Genomic DNA, 23,482 nt, shown 5'->3' with positions numbered 1-23,482 from the left:
CTCCTCATTCTTGCTCCTTTTAATATTTCACTATTTTGCATGCCTGTCCCAGGTGAGTGCTGTAGTTACTGTGCCTTTGGAGGAAAAATATGTGCTCCAGCTTTTAGTGCTTAGGTCCTGAGAGGAAGGTCTGAGCTGTACCTATTCAGAACAGGGTTCAAAACTGTGAGTCCTGACTAGAAATAGGTACCTAGTTCCAATCCTCACCTCGTCATTTTGTACTGACGGGTGGAGGTGGCTTCTCCCTGAGCGTGCACACTTCTGTGGATGCCTTTGTAGGTACTCTGGAGGTATGAAACGCAGGAGGAGCAGTGTGAATTCTGGCAGCAGCAGGATGTTTAACATTAGTGCGTGAATGGTTATGTTCTCCTTGTGAACTTGTTTTTGGCTTTTTCTTGTACAGTCACAAGCCATCTTCTGGAACGGCGAAACTGAATCCGAGAACTGGACCACAAAAATCTGAGTAGCTAGTCTCAGTTTCTGATAGCTTACCCTTCTATGTTCGCTTTTCTTCCTTAGACTATGCAGTATTAGAAGTGTGTATGTAGTTGCTGACTTAGCACCAGAAGTCATGGTTGCTTGCTTACCTTCTTGTCCTAACTTAAACTGGCCTCCTTCTATTCCTGTCTCCATAAACTGTACTTTTAAGTTCAGATTTGACTGCATACCGTTAAAAATCACCAAGAGCCAAACCCTTCTTTCTGCTCCACCATCGTACCTTCAGAGAAATGTGTAGGGTTAAAAGCAATGAAAACTGGAAGCTGCCCAGGTTGTGAGCAGTGCAGATGGCTGCATTGCCCTCATCCTTGCCACTGCAGGTGTGGGACAGGGCTCATTCTTTGAGCTCTCCGGGAACAAGACCCACAAAGAGTGAGGTTATGTCCATGGCAGCTGAGACTGTAAATCAACATATCTCCAAAATCCCAGTGAGAATTATTCTCATTTGCAGAAGCTACTTAGTCAGGTTGTAACTTCTGAAATAGTAACGTCTGAAATTTTCGGTTTTCTGCATGCTAAGAATAAACACCAGATTCACACAAGTTTAGAAATCTACAAAAAGGTTTTGTTTGTGGGTTTCCTTTATAAGACGCTGAGATTTAGATAAATATCTAAACTTAAGAATACTTACATAAACTCAAAGCCTTCCAAGGGTTTGCCCTCTACTAGGTCTTATGTTTTAATTCTCAAGCAATTCCCACTCTGACCACTGCACTGTGGGAATCGCATGGATTTCAGGCAGCAAAAGAAATGAGACCAGTCATTTATTTCTAACCACTTACCTGTTTCGCAAGAAGGGCTGCTCCATCCATTTCTGCATTTGCACTCATCTGGTGACACACAGACCCCGCCGTTGTGACAGTGTCTGTTACACACCACTGGAAAATGCACAAAGGATGAAAATCTCTTAATCAGTAACACCGATGCAGATCCTAAAGTTGCTCTATTACAGCAAATAACTAATGGTATTAGTCCAAGAAGTAAACTGAGGGATGTATCTGTTCCTTTCCTTGGTTTTCTTTCTCTATTAGAAGTCCTGCATCTAAAATTCTTTGCTTTTTAAGTATTCCAGCTACTCTGGTTCAGAGATAAAATTATATTCCTGTCAAGGGCAACCTGATATTTAAATAAGCAGTGAGGAATGTAATAATGAAACTGCATATGTTTTGCCATTCAGCTAATACAGAAGGGTTTGAAGGCTAATTTTTTTCCCAGATGTTCTATATATTGAACCTCTTTTGCAACTTGCATTGCACAATAACGTGACTCCTAATAGGTATGGTTGTCTTTTGTGTGCTCAAAATTAGTATTACTGCATTCACTCACACAGCCTTGAATTTCATAAATGTTACTGTAAATAACATGGAGGTTTTTGCTTATTTGTTTGTTTTTCCAGAAGCACTTTTATGTAGAAAATGTTGATATAGATGTGCATATTTTTACATAATACAACTATGCTGCTGGTAAATATATGCTCTGAAGTAGTTCAGCTACTGTATTACTTCAATACATTATACTTTGATTTCCTTGCTGTATTCAATCATCATTTTAAGGGGAAATATAGAAAAATAAAAAGGCTTTTTTTGTCTTCTAATTTTCTGCAAATTCAAACATGTAATGAGGAGAAAAGCCTGAATGAGTTCATACATACTTGTTTCGCATCGAGGACCAACAAATCCATAAGCACAAGAACACGTATTCTGAGATAGGCAAGTTCCTCCATGCTCACATGGTGGATCACACTGCACTGCAAGAATAAACCATGAGGAAAAAAAATACACTTCAAATATTACATTCTGTGTGGTTATAAGCACAGCACTTGTAACTATTTTTCCCATACCATTTTATTAATCCAACGAATAATTTGGCTACTGAGGAAAACACTGCAGGGTAAAAGTAGGTATCACGTTAGTAATACAGCACTAACTAATGAGTTACTAACTAATTCCTGCAAGGGAATGATTTTAACATAATCATATTTAACTTCTGAGCATGCACATTTTTAAATATGTATTTTTGAAGTCTAAAGATGGATCAAGTACAAATACAGTTAATACTAACGACCTTGCCCATCCCTCTCTACAAATTTGTCTTGTGGATGTTCAGTAAGCCTTAACAGGTGTCGGAAGTTACACTAAAGCAGAGATGAAGTGCTTCTTCTGTGTAGAAAAGAGTTGTGTGGGGATTTGTCAGCAAAATGACAAACATTTAAGCAACATTTTTAATGTTTAATAAGTATTGTGAGGTCTGCAAATGAAGCAAGGTAGACAATGGTTTCTTGACATATTGCAATATGCAATGTCATTCTGTGGAAGAAAGAGGATGAGCAGGTGTATTGCGTAAAGCTAGAAAGTACTGCAGCTCCTGAAGCAGGCTATTTGCTGAAGACACTTGTTTGTTTTTTAAATGTTGATCATTATGAGCCTAATGGCTTTATTGGGCAGGGAGCCTGGAAGGTTTAGCCTCTTAAACCTAACATCTAAGGTAGATACCTGACATCTGATGTCATTAACACTTCTATTTGTAGCCGTCTAGCAAGAGGTAGTTTTGTATGCCAAATGCAGGAGAGGAAGAGAGAAGACCACTGAAGGTAGAAGATGACCACTGGCACTTACTCAAAGAAGAAGTGGTGCTGTGTGCAGGAGCAGAGCAAGGCAGGTATGTCAGCTGGCCCTCACGCCTTTAGAAAAAAAAGCCACCTCACATAACAGAATGAAAAATATCTTTCCTTGTGCTTGGGAAGTGAATACAGAGAAAAATGTTGTACTTTGGCACACTTTACTGGCAGAGTTTTGTCTTTTATAATGGATAACAACCTAAGCAAGGTTATTCCAAGGAAAATGCAAAATGAAGCTAAAGCTATCGGAAACAAAGCATCTTTCATTTTAAGTATTTTTACAAGGAAAAAAAACCCTAATGTACCACATTTTGTTCTTAAAACTGGAAAATGGACTGTGTAATTGGAAAGCTAAATGAGGGACCAATACTTGTGGCACCGCATAATTTAAACGAAGTTCATGTGCTGAAGGCATCCTCACCTCTTGTGATTATCACCAAGCCTTCAGATAAAGCCATTGCATATGAACTTTGCCATCCAAAAAAGTAATGAAAGCCACCACACATTTTCCAATCGCAGTTAAAAAGACAAGCTCCAAGAAGGTACCTTTAAATAAACCATTTTGACACAAATAACATTAAAGAAATATATTTGGTATTAGATCTGCTCTTCAGGTACTTCAGTATTTACATTTCCTGTTACCATACAGTTTTAACTGTGAAATTTTCAATGCTGCATTAAAATAACTTCAGGATTGGACCTGCCTGAGAACAGAAACTCGCTAGATATAGTTTAGATGCATACTATACATGCTGAGAATGACATTAACCTAAATTTAGTTTTGATTTGGTGGGCTGTAAGGCTTAGACATTTGCAATTCTGCATGTGTTTAGCTGAAATTTGAAGGGTACATGTGTGAGAAAAAAAGAATAAAAAAAATCAACATTGTTTGGACAACTAAATAGATTTGATTTAGACTCATTTAAGCAGTTAGTGTTAAACTTTCCCAAAGACTTTCTAATTCAGCCACTGATAGCAGCTGTTGGAACAGCTCAGATGCTCAGGCAGCTCGGGGTCTCGTGCTATTAGGGTGAACAGCAGGTAGCAGACCTTGATGAAATGGAAAGTGGAAGAAAGGGAAAGAAATTGAAGCTGTTTTCAAAGAACTTTGTTGTTCCTTTAATATTGCAGCACTATATTTACAAGCCACCATTTGTGTTGGGGGCCTTGCGCTAGATCTCACTGAAGTCAATGACAGGCATAGGGCTTTGAAAGGAGGGTGCTGACCCGTCCGCCGCACACACGTCCATCTGAAACATCTCCATTCTTCTGGGCTTGGGTAAGACAGGACTTGTTCATAAAGGGATTTCTTTGCAATTAGAAATTAACGGTAGGTAGAATTGGTTAATATTTGCTGCACGGAGTCAGGGAAACACAAAATCTGCGAAAAATGTACCACTCTTTTTGAAGTAGGTAAAATATGATTGCCTTTCCTGTAGGACGATGGTTGCATAAAGCCTCCAGGTGCCTAAGTGCTATGCCAAGCACAGTGACATTCAAACATATTATGCTTTATTTCAGCGTGTTTTGTATGTAGCACTTAAAGCGAATGTGTCCATTTGAATAGAGTACTTTCCATCTGGCCTTTACACATTTCGAGATGCATCTGAACTGTCAGAAAAGAACATGGTATTTTGGATATTAAAACATTTAGCTCTTATGGTGACATTTAATAGTAAAATGTTTAAAACTATTCTATTACTGGTGAATAGCAAAAGATAAAAACTGAACACTGGCTGCAATGTGAGAGCAAGAGTAATATTCACCTAAAAGACATTTCCCTCCGTAATAAAAATATACTGTTTGTGTCAAATTCTTTTCCAAAACTTCTATCTTTCATCTTCTGGAATGAATATTTTTTTCCATAAACATTTTCTCAATTGTACAAAGGTATTGCAGTGTTTTTATACTAAGCGGTTTTGGATGGTATAAAATAACAGCAAAGAGGAAAATATTGCTGGAAATGGTCAATCTTGCTGTCAAATATACGTATGTTTATGTGTACAATTTAAAATCTGGAGGTGAAAATGGAGAAGTCCATTATTGTTTTCTTTGAAAGGGCTTTTTGGGAAATATCCCGAAACTTCTTTTTTCCAATAAAATGAGATCATGCACTCTTTATAAGTTTCTCTGCGATAACTTTGGGGGTACTCAGGAATATCACATGCTGTGTTGTTTCTTCCATTTTCGATAGCCTAATCGGCAAATGGCTTCCAGGACAGAGGTATTGCTTAACATTTCAACAGCGAGTAAACACCCTGTGCCGTCCGGCATGTGAAGTCCTGGGCATGCGCCACTAAAGCAAGGCTCAGAGATGTGAGAGCGTTACCTGCAGTTCCACTGGAAAATTTGAAAACCAATCAGGTCAGGACAGACTTCACCAGGAGGAGTGCAGTCTACCTTGTTTCATGCAATCATTGTACATTATTTATTTTCTTTTAAAGATGCATTAATCTAATTTACTAAATGTACAGATGAAGTTAGAATATATGCAGCACAAGGGAGCGACAAAAATGGAGAAGAAAGTTACCAGGTTATTGGTTTTCTTTTTGAAAAGTTGTTCACTGAAGCCTTTCTTTTCCATGTAAGATACACAGATAAAGGAAATAATGCATAGGGTTAAAGCATGTATTAGTGTAATTAAAATAACTCATGCATATTTAAATAGTCCAGCAGTCCAAAGTTGAGTTATGAAATAAATATCCATCATAGCAAATAGAAAATTAACAAGATTAACTTGACTGAATAAATTTGGAATACAAATGCAGACAATGGTTCTGGTTAGCTTGTACTAATGGATTTTGTTCTGTGAAATGTCAGCTGAGTGCTCACCTGCAGTCAAAAAAGCAAGTAAAGTGTTAGGAATTGTTAAGAACTGAGCAGAGTACAAAATGCCAGACTTTATTACGGTCTGTATCCATGGTGAGCTGCATCTTAAATACCGTGTTCAGGTCTGATCCCCCAGCTCAGAAAAGATACAGTAAAAGTGGAAAAGATGCAGAAAAAGGTGACGGGGATAACCAAAGTTATAGAAGAGCTTTTGTACAAAGAACAAGTAAATAGATTAGGTCTTTGGGAAAGACACGACTTGGGGGGATAGGACAGAAAGCTGCAAAATCAGATGTGGCCTGGAAAGGTTGAACAGGGTTCTGTTCAAAGGCATCATCTTGGCTTTTTGAAGCACATGATCCGTAACTTGCTGAGACTATTCTGGACAGTATCAGCTGTTGGTAGCTATTGGAGATAGGGGAAGGACTTTTGGTCTGATGTGGTAGAGCTTTTTGGGTGTAAAAATGTCAGAACAGATGAATGTCAGCTGCCTGAATTTTTTTTGCCTTATTTCATCCAGCTGTGCGTCCTGAGATCATAATATTTTCCCAACTACTCCATCTTTGCTGTTATTCTGAAAATTATTTGGTTTGAACAGTGGTTTTGTAATGTCAAGGCAATGCTGTATTTTTAACTCTTGAGCAGAAAGCATGACTACTACCATTCTAGACTTTCCTGTCCCTCAGAAAACTTGTAAAACATCCCAGAGTTTTACTGACTTAACATTTTTAAGAAAATATTTCTAAAGTAGCATGACTTTATCTTCCATAGGAATTCTGAGGAACTTTTATGAATACTAAAAACCAAGAAAGATAGTAGTCCTTAACTGTCACCTAATCCAAAATAGTTTTAAATAATTGTCTGTATTTTATGGAACAGAGTCTTTGACTTCTTAATCATACGGCTTTAGTAACCAGCCACTCCTTATCGAACGAACTTGGGGTTAGAGAAATAAAAACAAGGATGGCCAGGAATTTGGCTTAAATTCTTATCTTTCTTCAGTCTTCAGGTCTACGTCTCTCAGAAAGAAACACAACAACGATGCCCAGAGCAGAATTTTTTGTTAACTTCAACCCTGTTATCGAATGGAAAGGACGTGTTCTGCCTCAGGGCTCCCTAAGGAGCTCAAGAAATACAACAGCTGCTCTCAGACAATGCCATATGCACAGACTCTGGTGAATAAACCGAGCCCAGGGAAAAGACAGCATTTCTTTCCTTGTCCAGTGGATACAACGTCTTTGAAAGTGCAGGCTTATGTCCCTGTTGTAGGGTGAGGAACAGAGGCAGGACAACGAGTAATTGCTCTAAGGTGACTAACACCACTAACAAATATTTCAGAGCATTACCCTCAAATGTTACAGAGTGATGCGTTACATGTGCCACTTGTAATACACTAGACAAAATATCAGAAACATTCTGAAAACAATCCTGTTTGGACTAGTTATGCGTTATTAAATTACTAGGGTTTTATTCGATTGGCATACTGAGCGGAAACGTTTAAAGCTCTGTCAGTGTTATGACACTTCTGCAGTGCGCTCTGGCAGATGATAGGTGCTGTCCCATAAAGCTGCTAGGAGTGTACCGTAGTAATGCGTTGGCTTTATAGTATATATCCTTGAAAAGGACACTCAGAGTGGAAATTATGTATTTAGTAGCCACCCTCATCACCAGAGGAACTCTTGGCTAAGTTTACTCCATAAATGCCAGCAAGCATCTTTTTCAAGAGAATGTGTGGGAGAATCCAGTGGACTACAGTAGGCCTTATTTCCCCTACTTATTTTTTATTATTATGTAGATGATGTTAGCTATCGCCAAAATGCTACTCTGAAAAGATGGTTTTCAAGGCCTTGCCTGTTTAGCAGACTAGTCTTAACGTTAGGCCACTAATAAATGGTAATACTGCCTTTGTGCAGGAAGGTGAAAGAACTCTACAAGCTGAGAAACTGGCCAGCTGTAGGAAAGGGCATGGGAGTGATGAGTAGAGCCTCGAGGAACTACTTCATCTCAGCTTTTCTGCTGAGTAATTAGCCAGAAGTAAGAGAATTAAGAAGCTGTAATGCTTGTTATGCCAAAGCAAGATGGGTAAAAGCAAGGTCCTACTTTTTACAGATGACAAAGTTGTCGGTAGTGAAGGGAGTGATTTAAGTGGAGGTTGTTAAGAGCATCTGAACATATCTCAGTTTAGGTGCCTCAATATAAGCCACACACACTGACATCTAGCTATGTTCTTCCAAAAGAAGGTAGGAGGTTAGACCTGATGATCCGCAGAGGTCTTTTCCAGCCTTGACTCCTGTGAGTCTGTGATTCCCAAAGCAGGAAGATAGAGTAGAGGGAGGGGACTTCCAACTAAATCATAATGGGCAGAGTGAGGGGATTGTCCGAAGGGGTAAGAATATTACAGAAATAAAATTTGGCATGATTTATTTTAGAAGATAAATTAATTTTCAAGATGCTGCTTATTTTTTCTCTACCAGTCTTCTGAGCCTCATTTTGAACTTCACAACTGGAAAAAAAATTTACATTCTGTCACAAGACAAATATCACTCGCTAAAGTATTTATTATCTTAGAGTATTTTCAGATACTCTTGTTAAACAAAGGTCATGACCCCTCAAGCTCCACAGGTATTAAAACTTGCTACCGTTGGGCTGTTTCTTGTATCTCGGTGAATTTTGATATCAAATAGGATGGTGACAACTATCAATAGTGTCTGAGGCTGTCGACAGTTTTGCTCACTTGTCACGGATGTTATTTCAAAGCCTGAAGATTTTACAAATGCTGGTCTCATCTGAGCTTTGATCACTTGCTCAATTTTGCTGCATCCTGTTCTTAGAGGGTACTACTGTTTTGAGGGATGTTAGTACAGTCGTGGGTGCATTGTCAGGTGCTGAGAGCAGAGGTTATGACAGGCCTTAATCCAAGGAATTATCCTCATCTTTCAACTTCATCTGTCATGATGAATCAGCTGCATCAGACAGGGGAAGAGACATCAACGGTTGGAGGTACAATGGGTTCTCTTCACCCATCTGGCCATGCTCCAGGAGGGTGCTCGCAGGTGCACAGAAGGGCTCAGGATGAAGCAGAAGGGAGCTGACAGGCTTATTATTGAGTCAGGTGACACGGTCAGTGAGAAGAGACAAATAAAGGATGTTTGTGTATCATGTCATCAAGCCCTGAGACAGAGAATGATGTTGGTAATAAAGCATTTCATCCTAAGGACTCTCCAGAGAGATTTGCAGTAATACCAGTAATTGAAGAAAACATCTCGTCTTGCGAGACAATAAAAGGCAGAGGTAGATTTATGTTTTAAGGACTATACTGATGGGCATACTAAATATACTTATACACAAAGCAGCCGTATGCCCATATTCCTAAATATTCCTATGTACATGAGCCTGGTCTTTGAGGGGAGGCCATTCTGTGGTCGAACTTGCTTTGGGCTTCCCAGTACTATGTGGCACTCTTCCAGCTCCAGGCGTAAAACAGAAGTCAAAGACACAGTCTTTCATGCCAAGTAACCTTACGTCCGTCCTTTAGAAGGGGCATTTCAAAAATGTGTAAACAGGCAAAAATTATAGCACCCAAGATTGCAGTAACCTTTTCTCATGCATTTTGTAATATATCTCCAGGACTGCTCTGAGCTCAGAGAGCTGCAGCGTTGCTGGGGGCTTTACACCCCCGTGAAGCCTTGCTTGCACCAGGTGATCCCTGAGAGGTCCACCTCCAAGCTGTGCAGCACAGTGCAGCCAAGACCCCCCGATGCCTCTCTGCTCCGTGTGCAGAGCATGAAAAACTGTACGTGAAAGAAAGAAACGACGCAAACACTTTTGCTTTGTATAGTGAAAGGCCAATTAAGATATCAACTTATCAGAGGGATCTCAGCAAAAGGTATAATTAATGATAGCTAAGTCAGGGAACTCATTGTTTCAAAAAATGTGCATAATACTATTGTTTTACTGAGGTATTCTAAGCTGTCTAATAAATAAGTCAATATATTGTGAAAACCCTCCTGGTGCTATACATTTCAGATCACAAGTTCAGTTTTGTATTTAAGATATTAGATAGATATTTAAAAGTTATTTTTAAGCTAGTAGAACAATTAGTTTTTCCTAGAATATGTATTGTATAGACAAACAGGGTCAATTTTACTCTTTCCCACCGAAGTTTTATATGTTTTCAAATGTAATGACTTCAGTAGAATGAATCTGGCCTTAAGCAAGGGTAGGCAAGATTGCAATCTCTCCCTGGTTTCAACAGATTAGATATTATCAAATAAATATGTCATTTTTTTAAGCAGAAAGAGCTTTTTCAAAGTTATAGTATATTTGTCTATTATTTTGAAATATAATTGGCTTTGAAAACCAGAATGATTCCAGCTAGAAAACTCTCCAAATTTATAAGAAAAATTAATTTTTACTTTGGAGAGTCATTAGATTTGAAGCTATAAAAGAATTTGAAAGAGGACTTTCCCCCTTACCTTCACATGTAATTCCATCACCGCTGTATCCAGTGGGACAAGGCCCACATTTAAATCCTCCACCTTCATCCGGCTCGCACTGCACACCAGTAAAGCACGGCATATTAGCACAAATGGCTTTCTGATGCGTCCCACCACTGGGTTTTGGCAGTTCCACATGATCTGTCGTTGTGTTGTACACCTTTCTGGCTGCTGTGGTCTGTGCTGGAAGCTTTGCTTGGGGAGCAGACCCTGGAGAGACGCTAGCACTCTGGGGAGCTGTATCAAGGGAAGTACCTATTAAATGGAAAGGGGAGGTGAGGCGTGTTGCCAAAGGAGATGCTCTCTGCTGCTCTGTTGGGAAATCTTGGGATGGTTTAGTCTTTGAGACTGCGACTCGGCGAGGCCATGTCCTGGGAGAATAGCCGTACTTGGAACGAGGTTGCTGAACAGCATGTGGCCTTGCAAAGAATGAACTTGCATTTGTGTTGTGATGAGAAGGAATGGTTTGGGTTGTACCTGGTTTGTATTGTTTAAAAGGGAGAGGGGTATGGATTGTCACACTGGCAGCTGTGACTCTGGGGTTTGGCTCTTCATGCAAAAGGAAACTGTGTGTATCACTTCTTTCTTCAAGATAAGATTGTTTCTCAAGTGCTGTGGACTCCATATCAGTTTTTTTTGCTGATGATGTATGAGCTTGGGAAGTCTTCCTTTTCATTGTAAAGGATGGAGTGTTAATGACTGTGGGGTTTCTTTCCAAAAAGTATGTAGACTCTTGTCTTGGAATTTGGGTTTGGGAATATGTGTTTCTTGATGTCTTTGAAGTGCCTTCCTGATGAGAGCCTCTAGCATCTTCATTATATCTTCCAGCAATATCCACATGGCTTTGGGAAGATCTTGAAACTAGGGCAGAAGGAAGACATATATTTGTCAAATTTTCTGGTCTGGAGTTTAAAGGAACTGCAATGAACACTTAGTTTATGAGCAAACAACAGAACATCAATTCTAGAAATAAAAGAGTTTATCTATCATATAGGCTAAGGGCATGTTTATGCTGGCTGATGTAGAAATGGCATGGTGTTATCTGCTATGGGCAACACCAGCGCTGGATGCACAGGGAACTGCAATACCGCAACCTACAGGGCGGTGGTTTGTGAACTAGATGAAATATATTTATGCTGGCTTACTATTGAGCGAGCTTAAGGTAGTAGAACTCAGTGAAGTTCAGGCATTATTCTTTGAGGTGCAGCACTGGCCTTGCAGGGGTTAAACTGCAGCCAGGCAAAAACACTTGCCATGCTGGTTTTCTAGTTTTGACTTACACTAGTCTGTGAGGTTTTGGCACTGTGCACCTCTCCATGGTGCACCCTACACTTCTTGACCACCTGAGCTAACATTTATTTCTTATTAACTGTCAATATCGCACTAGTGTGCTGGGAAATGTTCTGCTAGACAGTATATAATGCAGAGACTTTGCATTCAAGCTCTTGCAGTCCAGGAGTAAGAGGAGACATTGCAGTTTTGGACAGATAGATACCGGAGATGGAGAAATAAACAAATGTTAAGACGGTTCTTGGCAAGATCATGTCCTAGAGAGTCTCTAATCCCATCACACCAGTGTATAACTATGTAATGCTTTTGTAGTGCTTATGGCAAAGGGAAGTTTTAGGAAAGCATTTAAAGGAGACAAATGGAAAAGCTTTGTTAATGCTGTGTACAGCTCCCTCCAGATGTGAGGGGCAGCATGTAAGAGAGAATGCTGGTTTGTAACTGTCACCCCCTTGTTACAAAGCCAGCCACCTTTTCAGTTGTGTAAGGAGGGATGATAGATGGGGAGAGGGTAGTCTGTGAAGGGCCTTGAAAGTGGAGACGAGTACTTTGAATCAATACTTTCAGGAAGATTAATGGCCATCTGCTGACTCTAATGAATGGAAGAAGCTATTTTTAACTGGTTCTGGCATACTCACTCCATTGGAAACAGAATATATTGGAACCTGAACAAAAAACCTCACTTGGTTCTAGGGTTAACCCCATGCGGGATGTACCTCTTCCTTTTAAATATAAATATTAATCACTTTCTTAAAACTCCTGTTGTTGTAGAAATTATCTATAGTTAGCAAGGAAAGAGATTAAGATGCTTGGCAAAGGTCAAAATGAAAGTTAAAGCATTGACTAGATCAGCGCAAATCCTGGCATCCAAAGTTGTGTTCATTTGGCTGGTAAACAGTGTCATTCTACTGGTGGCTGATGAGTTTTTATTGCGCTGAAGCATAATGCTTTGGAGTTTTACAATGGTACTGGATCAAGCTATGGACATCAGTAGGTAAATACATGGTATTTAGTAGAGCAGTAGGTAAATTCATGGATTTTACTGTCCAAAGTAAGGCTGATGAATGATGAGGTACACAGAATGGAAGAAAAGAGATGGTGAAGCAGGGAGGACATCAGCAAAAAGAGCATGCAAGGATAGGAGAAGTCAAAGGATTTTTAAAAATGAATGAGAGAAAGATGAAAGAAATATCTCCATAGAAAATTATCAGTAATAGATGATCATTGCTGCCTTTAGAAAATTCTATTCAGGGACCAGAAATCGACAGGAATGACAGTGAAGGGCTGAATGACCTCTCTGACAAATTTCCAAAATGAGCCCTGATTATAGCTTTGAGCTCCTTCCACTGTGTCATAATTAAACGGGTTTTCCTCCTAACTAAATTTTAGTAACTAGTGAGGGGATCAGACTGACTACCTGAGAAAGGGACAGCTTTTATTTCTTTATCAGGTGATATAGGTGATATACTCATCCTGCAAATACGCTTCAGCCTTCCCTGTAAGGGGGAGCATACTGTTGTTGGAGTGTATCTATGACAATACAGTTTTTACATCTCAAATAAGACTACCAAGGAAGGGTAGTCATACATTTTGATTGTCTGTTCATTATGATATATACTGATCAAGCTACCCCACCAGCTTTGTACAGGCCACTAAACTTCATAAGATGTTGATATCGTTCAAATGTGGCAACTTCAGTGTCCTCTCAATTTTCATTATTTCAGATTTTTACTCATAGTGATACTGTGCAATTTAGTTAGGATTAGAATATGATAGATTTTTTTCTGCAATACCTGAAAATTTCTTTCTGCAGTTTTCCAGATGTCTAAATAAGCTAAAACAAAGAAGTATACCAAAAGACTGCAGACTCAGTTGTCTGTAGTCAGCAGCTTTCTCAAATCCTGTATTACTTCAATTTATTTTCCTTGCAGTCGATCAATATCTTCAAATGTATAACCCATTATCAATGCAGAATTGTGATTGCGTGAATCTGGTTTTCTCTGTGATGCCACTGTATGATTACATATTGGACTGGATGAAAATAACAAAAAAATGACAAGGCAAAGTGCTCAAGGTTATATGACGGTACAAAAATACATTTTCACTACTTGTCAGTATTTCTGCCTGTACTAACAGGGAAATGTGCAGCAGTGGAACGATTGAGTTTATTTTTCACAGAGGTAGATAAAAGACCGAAACCTGATGCTTTGCTCCAGCTGTGCATGGTAGGAGCTCCATTCGTATCGCTGGAGTCACACCACTGTAAGCACAGCGTAACGCTGGGATGGATCAGGCCCCAAGAAGATAGATTCCTCTGTTGTCCCCCTATCTGGGGAAGATTAGAACAAGGGGGACAGAGGGCAAATTTCCGAGACAGAAGTTTAACATCCCTCATCCAGCTCAACACCAGGACACTTTCTGTCTATGTGGTGCAGAAGTTCCCCTACGTAAGAACCCCCCAGCCTTCGGTTCGCCTGGTGTTTCAGATATTTTGTGCTGCTTACACGAAGCTCGTAATTCAAAATTGTCATAACCAGTCTCTGGTTCATGCTTGCCAGTGCCATCACGGCATTGTTAAGGCACAGCAAATTCTGATTCTTCTCTCACTTGAATAGCATTTTATAGCAAACTACTAGATATCTGTAGTTGAAGAGGATCGTGTACATTCTGAAGGTAATAAAATGACTATATAAGCTAGTGAAAACAGCGGTTCACAAGCAGAGCAGGCACTCCACAGTCTCTTAAACCCAGGGTGAGATATCAACACTGAAACATAGAAATCTAATATATTTTCTCTCTTCTGAGTTTCTGGCTTTTTTTTTTTTTTGCATTTACAAGCTTTCAGAGAAAGGCCACATCCAGACTTGAATTAAGAGAAATCACATCCCGTTCCGGCTGTAACCATTTCCGTTCCCAGAGAAGCAGCACACATTTCATACTCTGCATGGGACAGGGCGGACCAGGTTGGTTACCATATTCCTCTGTGCCGTTCACCCAAGTCTTTGCTGGTCTTAGACTTACGCACCTCCATACCTTTCTTCCCAAGCCATGTGCCTTGGAGACAGCCCCATCCTGACCTACAACTAGCAGCTGACACCTCAAACACTTGCTTAACAACTGTAAACATGAGTAGTTATTACCTTTTCATTGCCATCCTTCTCTTTGCAGCTATTAGAGTTAGTTAGAAACTTGCATTCTGTTTTTTAAATGTAAGCGTAACTTTTTTATGTAGTGAGATGAGGGAGACACTATGAGCATTGCATGCAATCTCAAGTGCTGCTCTCTCCTTTAATCTAATAAAATTGTGGGACATGGTTTAATGGGCGTGGTGGTGTTAGTTGATGGTTGGACTTGATGATCTTACAAGTCTTTTCCAATCTTAGTGATTCTGTGATTCTGTGAAAATGCCCCAAACCAGTCTACTCTTCAGGTGGAGACTGGCTCCTTCTCCTTAGCAAGATCATCTGGCTGTGGTCTCTTCTGCTTGTCATTTCAGAGTATTATGGGCACTTTTAATTCTGATCAGGACAACTATTGAAGAATTCTGTAAATAGTTTAAGAATTCATCTCATTATTAACACAATTCAATAAATTTACAATTTGTGTAGTTTTAGAGCTATTAACATTTAGTAGTACACGCTGTGTAGCACATTTCTCATTTGGAAGAATGTCGACAGAGAAATGCTCTTCTGACATATTACACTGTGTGGGTCATCATTTAAAATTTGAAACAGCTACCAGCACATAAATCTTATTTAAAATGTCAAGAGAGAACAGAAAAAATTGCACTGGTCTAAGAAGTCTTGTTACCAGAGTATTAGGGATCATCCCTTTTCTCTCTCTACTTTTCCACATTAGTATTTTTTTCCACATTAATATTTTTTTCACATTAATATTTTTTTCTTTATTTACTTGTTGAGAAAGGGGAAATGGAGCAGATGTCAATAGGAAGCTCTAGGGAAATTTTTTTTTTGCCATCAATTCTTAATCTGTTGTTTTATTTGATTAAGTTCTGGCATAACTTTCTGCTCTAGTCAGAGTGTGTTTAATTCCTAAATCTTCTCTTTAGCCATCCAAGCATACCCTACCATCTTCCCTCTCCCAAATATTCAGAAACATAGCTTTGATTCTCCCTTCCTTTTTCTTAAGCATACGGAATTTCTCCACATTCAGATGCTGGTTGAACTTCCCAGTCACCGATGTCCGTTCTCTTACAATCACAAGCAGTAACTCCCAGAATAAATGCCTCAGCTCCTTTAAGTGAGGTACAGCTTCAAGTTCCCAAGTTTTACAAAGGGTGTACTTCCAGGATTATTTTTGTAGAAACAAGAGCATTTTAAAGACTCATTGAGACTGAGATATTGTCTTAAATTTAGATAGGAACTTAAGTTTAGAGCTCATGATCTTTTACGTATTTTTTTATGTCAAAAATTGAAAAGTCAAATGTGTTGTAAAAGAGTTTAGGAACACACAATACACTGGAAGTAGGCACAGGCAAAATTTAATCCCCACTTTGAAAAATGTGGAAACAGAGGAAATGGGTAATAACTTTTATATGAGAGGTGCCCAGATCTGGAATTCGCAAATCAGGAAAAGATGTGAAGCTGCGTGCGAGCCACTAGCTGTGCTGGGCTAACAGAGCGAGATGGCTTGTGGACCTAGCGTGCCCTACATCCAGACAGCTCAGCACATGGGCAAAGCAGCCGCACAACTCTCTACCCGTCTGTACAGGCACATTCAGTCTTAGTAAAATCTGTGCTCTCAAGCCACCACTTCTGTGATGGGTAAATTTACTCACTTGTTGCTTTAATGATGAAATTAAAAGGTGAACATCTAGTTCACTGTCCCTGAGCTATGTTTCAGCCTGATAGAAAATGAGACTGTGTTGCTGATGTTGCTACCTGGTGAGCAATTTTCTTCCCCTTCACCTACCAAAATCATGAGCAATAGAGAATATTCTATGGAGTCTGCATCACTCAGCCACTTCTGATTATAACTATTCCTCTGCTTCAGACTCTTTTGTTTGTCAATGTGGCTGCAGCTGCACATACACAATTCTGTAACACCATTCATAATTTGCAACACAAATTTGTTTTATGTGTATGAAATACAAAACCGTTCTGCTCTAACACAATGCTTTTTGTGGAGGAGAAAACCTGGGATCTTCAGCCAGCTCACCCACTAAACTTGGTTTACAAATCTCCCTGTGTTCAGAGTAAATGATTCCCACAAATGGAATGGTGTCTAGACTCTGCCATCAGGGAGGTCCTTTTCCAGTTCTGGGATGATGAAATCCTATGTGACCATAGGAGAAAATATTACCTCAAGAAGAAATAGTGTGTTGCTTATGTAGCATTAAAGGTCTTTTGTATTTGTTTGCATCACTGTATAGGTCATTTGCCTCTAGGTTTTCAGAACAATATAATTAACATCTCAATTCATTAACTGATATATATAAAGAAAATGGGGGTTCTGAGATGCTCGGTCAGGAAGCAAACAGTTCATGAACATAGAAATGATATTACTGACTACATGTCAGAAAACATTTTCAGTCTTAGATAGATATGTCAAAGAATAGATAAAGATAATCCCTTTCATACTCAACAAATACCAAAACAACACCTTAGAAAGATTTTGCTTAGGTATAGTCCTTTCCTTCTATGAAATATTTTTCTATTCATAAAAAGTTTTCAATAGAAAACATTATAATTTAGAGATTAAAAGAAACAAAAAACCCAAAGAGTTGGGGCACTAATACTGCCTTAGTTTATATTAATTTAACCAGATTTCTCCCTAGACTTTAAATGATCTGCTCCTTTTTAGGTGTCCTGAGTAGATAATTGTAGGATCAGGCTATAAGCTGGATTTCTAGAATGACACTCAAGTCTGAAAGTAACAAAGCAGTTTTAAATATGAAACTTATCCTAATACATGACACTTTCACATTATATATGTGCATCTGCCTTCCAAGGAGGTATCCATCAGCTTTTGGTTAGTAAGACTCTTGGGACAAGGCATCATATGCAGGCAAAGGTCAAAAATGTTGCAAGAAGGTCATAAACACAATGATAGCTGTACAGAAAAATGTGCCTTTGAGGAAAATAATGCATTTTGTACACTTTGTTTGCAGACTCTGTTTGGTTTTGATTTTGTTTTTTACTTTTGTGATGTCTTCTGTAAGTTTTCAATAGAAATTTTAAAGTCAGGGTGACCAGAGACAGTTTTTTTAAAAATAGTGTAAGAATTACTGATTGCAAAGATACGAGCATGCTCGCCGAAGAAGAACTTTTTTTCATTCTATCAATATTTTTCTTTATCAGTATCTTGTTTGGATTGTATATGGAGATTTATAAATCAGCTATGTTTTTACAAACAAACAATGTTTTCTCAAAGGCCTCTCCTACCTTCCAGTTTATTTCAAGATTTAATTGAAAAGTTCTCTCCTAGGGATTGGAAAAACTCACCATGTTTGATGTGCTCTCACCCCTGGCACAGGAGCCTTGCTCCTCTTGCTCCTTTGTTACTAGATCTCTTTCTGTGCTCTTTACATTCCTTGGGTCTAACCCATTCTCTACTGCAGAAGTGCTCTTCCTGTGTTTTTTTCCCTGAATATCCAGCTAAGAAAACAGGAAGCGAAGGAGAGGTATGGTTGTGTTTCAAAACACCATGGATCATCCACTTAACCCCTTCGTAACTGTTTTATTGTCCTTTCTTTCATCATCCCTTGTCCATCTTTCAGGTCTGAACTTTTACCTCTCCTCTTTGTGTTTTACCTTCTCCAATTATTTGAGTCTGTAACTGCATTATTTCATCAGCTACAAAGACAGCATTATGATAGAGTTCATAAAACTAAATTATATTCTCTATTCAGGAATTGGCAGTATATTTTACTTCTCATCACTGTGAGAGATGGAAAAATTAATAAAAACTGTGTTCTTATCTGATGATGCCTCATGGGCCTTCAGACTCTCTCATGGCTTAACAGGTTGATAGATATATACAAACTAGGCTAGATCAAGACAGATCCTCTCTGAAGCATTCCTGTCTAATTCTCTGAAACATCTATGTAGAATCCTTTACAACTGTAATAATAGGTTATAAAGAAAGTTCATAACACTTCTTCAAAAGAAAATCCATAATATTTCTTCAAAGAAAAAATAGCTTAAATTTGAATATTTTACTGAAATTCTCCTTTTATTCGATTCAAGAAGTAAATGGTCTAAAACTATAATTATGTTGTTTTGGGCTGTAAACACATAAAAATGAGTTACTTTACATATGAAAGCCAAGAAACAATCTGAACTATGCCTTGCTGGAGACCAGCAATGAATCTATTTTAATACCATATAAGCACATATAAATACCCTCAGTGAAATCATGCTTTTGTGGAATTCGCTACAATTTCAACTGATTAGGTTGACAACTATCTATAGTTTCTTTCTGATATGAAAAACAATAAGCAAGGAATTTCGAGAATAAGTTTTCAGACGGTATGTCACAAAAGTTCTTAGTCACTTCTGCTAATTCGTATCTATCATCTAGTTTAACCAAATGGGTTTTTCACTATTGCCAGCAGGTTAGCAATGAAAAACCATGTGTCCATTTAGCTGTGCATAAAGACTATGAACAGTGTGCATTGAATTCAGGTTGCAGTTTAGCAGAGGGGTCGTCATCCCTAAATCCAAGCTAAGCAAACAGCATTAGTGCAGAATTCAAAGCTTATCTTCCATCTGAACCGCATACGCTGTTAATGCAACAGTTCCTGAAGTATGGTTATGCTCACTGCTAATGTAGGCGTCATCAGCTCTTGAGAAAACTTACTTCTGCCCTTTGAATTCTATGATGGCATGCTGGCGACAGTTGTATCATGACACTTGCCTTTATAATGTTTGTAGTTTTCTCTTTGAAAGAGTATTGGGATGAGCAAGTAGAGACATTTGATAGTGGCACTTCAGCTAGCAACAGTGTTGTGTTTAATCTTTTCCTCTCTTAGGCTCTGAGGATGTATATTGTGGAAATTATTGTTTTTAATTGAGCAAAAATTTTGAGGCAAGCCGAGGTCACTTAGGGATTTAACTCTGTGACAGAAATAGCTGTGAAGACAATAACAGGTCCCCTTTTTTTTTGCATTCAAACAAATATAAAGGGGGTGTTATGAACTGACCAGAGGCATTCAGAGGAGAAGGAAGGAAGAAGGCTTAAAGATTACTTTTCCTGTGAGGTATTACATTAGCTTAAGAAGAATTTAAAATTTCATAAAGCAATAGCTTGATCCAAATCTGAGATTTTTAAGGCAATAATCTCTAAGTACTGTAAGATACTTAACATGTTAACATGGAGAAACTCTTAGCGAGAACTGTTATATTGTAGTACTATAAAAGATTTATCAGCTGTTCCACCACTTACAGAACAGAGAGATCTGGTGATGCTCTCCAGTGTGTGGTTCTACCCCACTGTGTCCTATAGAAATTAAAACAAAACAAAAGTCTTTGTATTTTTATCAAAATACATGAGATAAATTCTCTCTGAGAAATCAAAGGTTGGACCAGATGATCTTTCAATCTCCTTTCCAACCTGGGCTATTCTATGATTCCATGAAATTCTTCATCTAATAAATTATCATGAGATATCTTTTTCTCTTGCATTCCAGAGGATCGGTTGTGTTGTGTTAGCTATAGGCTGTTGCTGTGTCCCTTCAGAAATGAACTAGCTCTATACACGTGGCATGTAAGTTTGGGGGCAAAATTCACATGGTTTGGCAGTGAATACCACCTGATTTTGCAAGCAAGTTCAGTGAAGTGAGTGCCATTACATCTGTAGGTACCTGTTCATCAACAACAGCAAGATGTTAAGGAACTAGTCCTAAATTTGTCCTGAGCAATGATGAGCCTGTGTATTCACACCTATTTTTACCCCCCCTGTACTGTACTGTGCTCTGCATTGCTTATGAATCCTTTTTCTTCAACTCCTGCTTTGCTTTTGCAGTTAGTGGTGAAACACTTGTGTTGCTTTAATGGGGCCACGATATTGGTCCAGTATGAGTTAGTTACAGTTTTAAAGGATTTCTAAGTGCCTTTAGCAAAACAGCAATCTTACAAATTTGTGGAAACAGGGTTGGCTCTCTCTAAAAGCTGTGTGCTATTATACCTAGATGATTAAATGAGCTTGGAAATTTTAAGAGTAGATAATCTTGCTCTCTATTCTGTCAATGTAAAAAACTACTTGCAGGAGACTGATTTATTATTACTTAAAACTCATGATGGCACAGTGATTGCTTAAGCAAAAGGTGGCACATTCTTGGTAGGAAAGAAATGTAATCTGTACTTGATGTTCTGATTGAATGTAAATATTATTCATGGCATACAGCTGAGTCCTCTTCCCTAGTGGTTTTATGGCTTGGGCTTCATTGGTCTTCTATTGCTGAGCTACATCATTTCCTAAATATATTATCTGGATTGGAAGCACTTAAATTCTGGATTGACAGAGTATATGGATCAGTAAAGCTGGAAACCATTTATCTTTTAAATTGTCTAAACATATTCTTCCCACCGTGCCTACTTTAGTTGTTATGTTGGGGTCATAGCATATACTATACAGGCCTCTGTTGATATTTTCCAAAAATACTTAATATTTTATTAGGTATCCCTAAGGAGGAGAAAGCCATCAGAAAGACTCTCAGATTCCCTTTCTATCTTGACAGGTATGGGAGTGGATTTTCAGTGGCAATTACATACTCAGAGGGCAGGAAAGGGTCACAGCTTATTTCCAAAATGCCAGGCGGATCCTGGCCTTGTGCAAAGATTACTGGTATACCATTTGCAAAACTGTGTCTTTCATGAGTCCAAATTTATACGGAATGTCTTTGTGTGGCATTTCTAACCTCACTTCAGTTGCCATTTCATCACATACCCCTTGAAGGAGACATCATTATATCATAACTGGTCAGTCTGAAAAAAATGTACATTTTGTCCTGAAATACACAAACTAGAAACACTGAAACATAGTTTACCAAAGGCATTGGCAACTTCCACCATAAATTCCAAAGATGAATTGTGGACAGAGTTTCAATGGTCTGAGTCAGAGCTAGGAGCTGGAAGCCACGGCACTGAGATGGAACGCTTCCCGGTTTTGGAGCCCACAAGAATAGCTGAGAGCTATTACCACACAGAGGCAAATCAGAGAATTATTTACTATTTATTTTGTATTTCTGTTATGCCCTCTTTGCAAGGGTCTCAGACAACTTCACAGCTAAGGACTGCAGCATCAAAATATTCCTGCCTTCAAGTGAGCCTTGTAACTCATCGCATAAACCAAGTCAAGACTCGTTAGTTACTCATTGCAAAGCACCCTCTGAATGCTGAAAACTGTGTGCAGTTTATCTATACCTATTGGTACATATAGATTTCGTATCTAAAAGCTCTGTGTGTGATGTGCCTACCTTAACAGGTTTTAAGATCTGTCTTCCAGGAACAGTGCTCGGCTCACTCCATTGGGGTAATGCTATTCATTTAATGGAATCACTTATGATTTACACTGGTGTAACTGAGACTGGAATCTGGGCCTTGATCTTTTTAATGCAAATTCGTCAATTCTGATAGATGAGAGATGAAAGGAGTCCATTATGTTCTTCAGTCATCTCTTGAAGCAAAATCATTTGATTGGTTCCAGGCAGTAAAAGGTCCCTGCTCCTGCAGTTAGCTCCAGAGATGAAACCTTGGGGTGGCGACCAAAGCTCTTACTGGTGTTATTTATTTTTCATGGCCAGTGATCAGTGATGAGTGCTAATAATGACAGCAGTGATTTCAAAAGTTAAAAGTTAAGAATGTAAAACTTAAGACTAATATGTTCCTCCGGTATTAGACTGAGCATTATGTGTTTAAACACACACATTCTTTTAATTCAAAACATTTTATTCTCCTTTTAAATCCACACCTTGATGTTGGTCTGACAGTGGTGCAAATGAGAAGGTCACAGAGGTCTCTGATGTAAAATCAAAGTGAATTCAGAAGCACAGTGCAGATACTGGAATAGTATAAAACAGAGAGTACATAAACATAACAAATAGCTGGCACATACAAAAGTATATCAAGTGCCAAATGTCTACAATACTGCAAATTAACTGCCAGGGCAGGAGAGCTAGCAGTGGTGTTCAGAATGGAAAAGCAGAACGCGATTACAGAGATCATAAAATTATCCTCTCCCTTGATCTTCGGCTCCCTAAACCAGGAGAGACAGAATGAGCTGGCTCTGAACAATCTTTTATCAGTGATGGATGTGGCACTGCTTTGTCCAGTAAAATTGCTGATTTACTAATAGGCAAAAAATAAATCTTTTGTGATGACACCAACCTCTCTAACCTGCTAAAGAAAGTGCAAACAGATGGGTATCTCTGTGACTGTGAGTGATGAAACCAGTCTAGAGAAATACCAGCAGCCTCTGACGAGAACTAATATTGCAACATGCAGGAACGTCACCAGCATCCCCCATTAGGATATATTCATTTTCTTTGTGCCAAGAATATGACCAATGATGCTGCATGGTTTGATTTGATAGATCTGTCTCTTCTAACAAAAAGGTAACAGATATTTGATACAAATATGAAATGTGCCCAGTGAAGCCTGGAGAGATTTAAATTCCTTAGACTTTCCTCTTTATTGCAATGCCAGCAAAATTAAGGGACTTTTGATCCTACTAGTAAATTTTTTAAAGAGTGTAGGATACCTGCTTTATGGATTTTGAAGGGAGAGAAGTAATT

The 23,482-nt window shown here is 38.7% G+C and overlaps 1 protein-coding gene across 1 annotated transcript in view; it reads right to left on the bottom strand.

The window, feature by feature from the left end:
• LOC132317401 (von Willebrand factor D and EGF domain-containing protein-like) overlaps positions 1 to 23,482 on the bottom strand; it is a 174,184-nt gene that overhangs the window by 27,305 nt on the left and 123,397 nt on the right. Inside the window, exons 21-23 of the mRNA XM_059820504.1 lie at positions 10,420 to 11,301; positions 2,150 to 2,245; positions 1,281 to 1,376 (exon numbers count right to left, since the gene is read on the bottom strand). Of these exons, the coding sequence (XP_059676487.1) occupies positions 1,281 to 1,376; positions 2,150 to 2,245; positions 10,420 to 11,301 (1,074 nt within the window). The remainder of the gene's footprint in view (positions 1 to 1,280; positions 1,377 to 2,149; positions 2,246 to 10,419; positions 11,302 to 23,482) is intronic.

This window comes from Gavia stellata, chromosome 8 (genome assembly GCF_030936135.1).
Source record: "Gavia stellata isolate bGavSte3 chromosome 8, bGavSte3.hap2, whole genome shotgun sequence".
NCBI lineage: Eukaryota > Metazoa > Chordata > Aves > Gaviiformes > Gaviidae > Gavia > Gavia stellata.
Note: the sequence above shows the minus strand (reverse complement) of the source record. Positions and strands in the feature narration are given on the sequence as shown.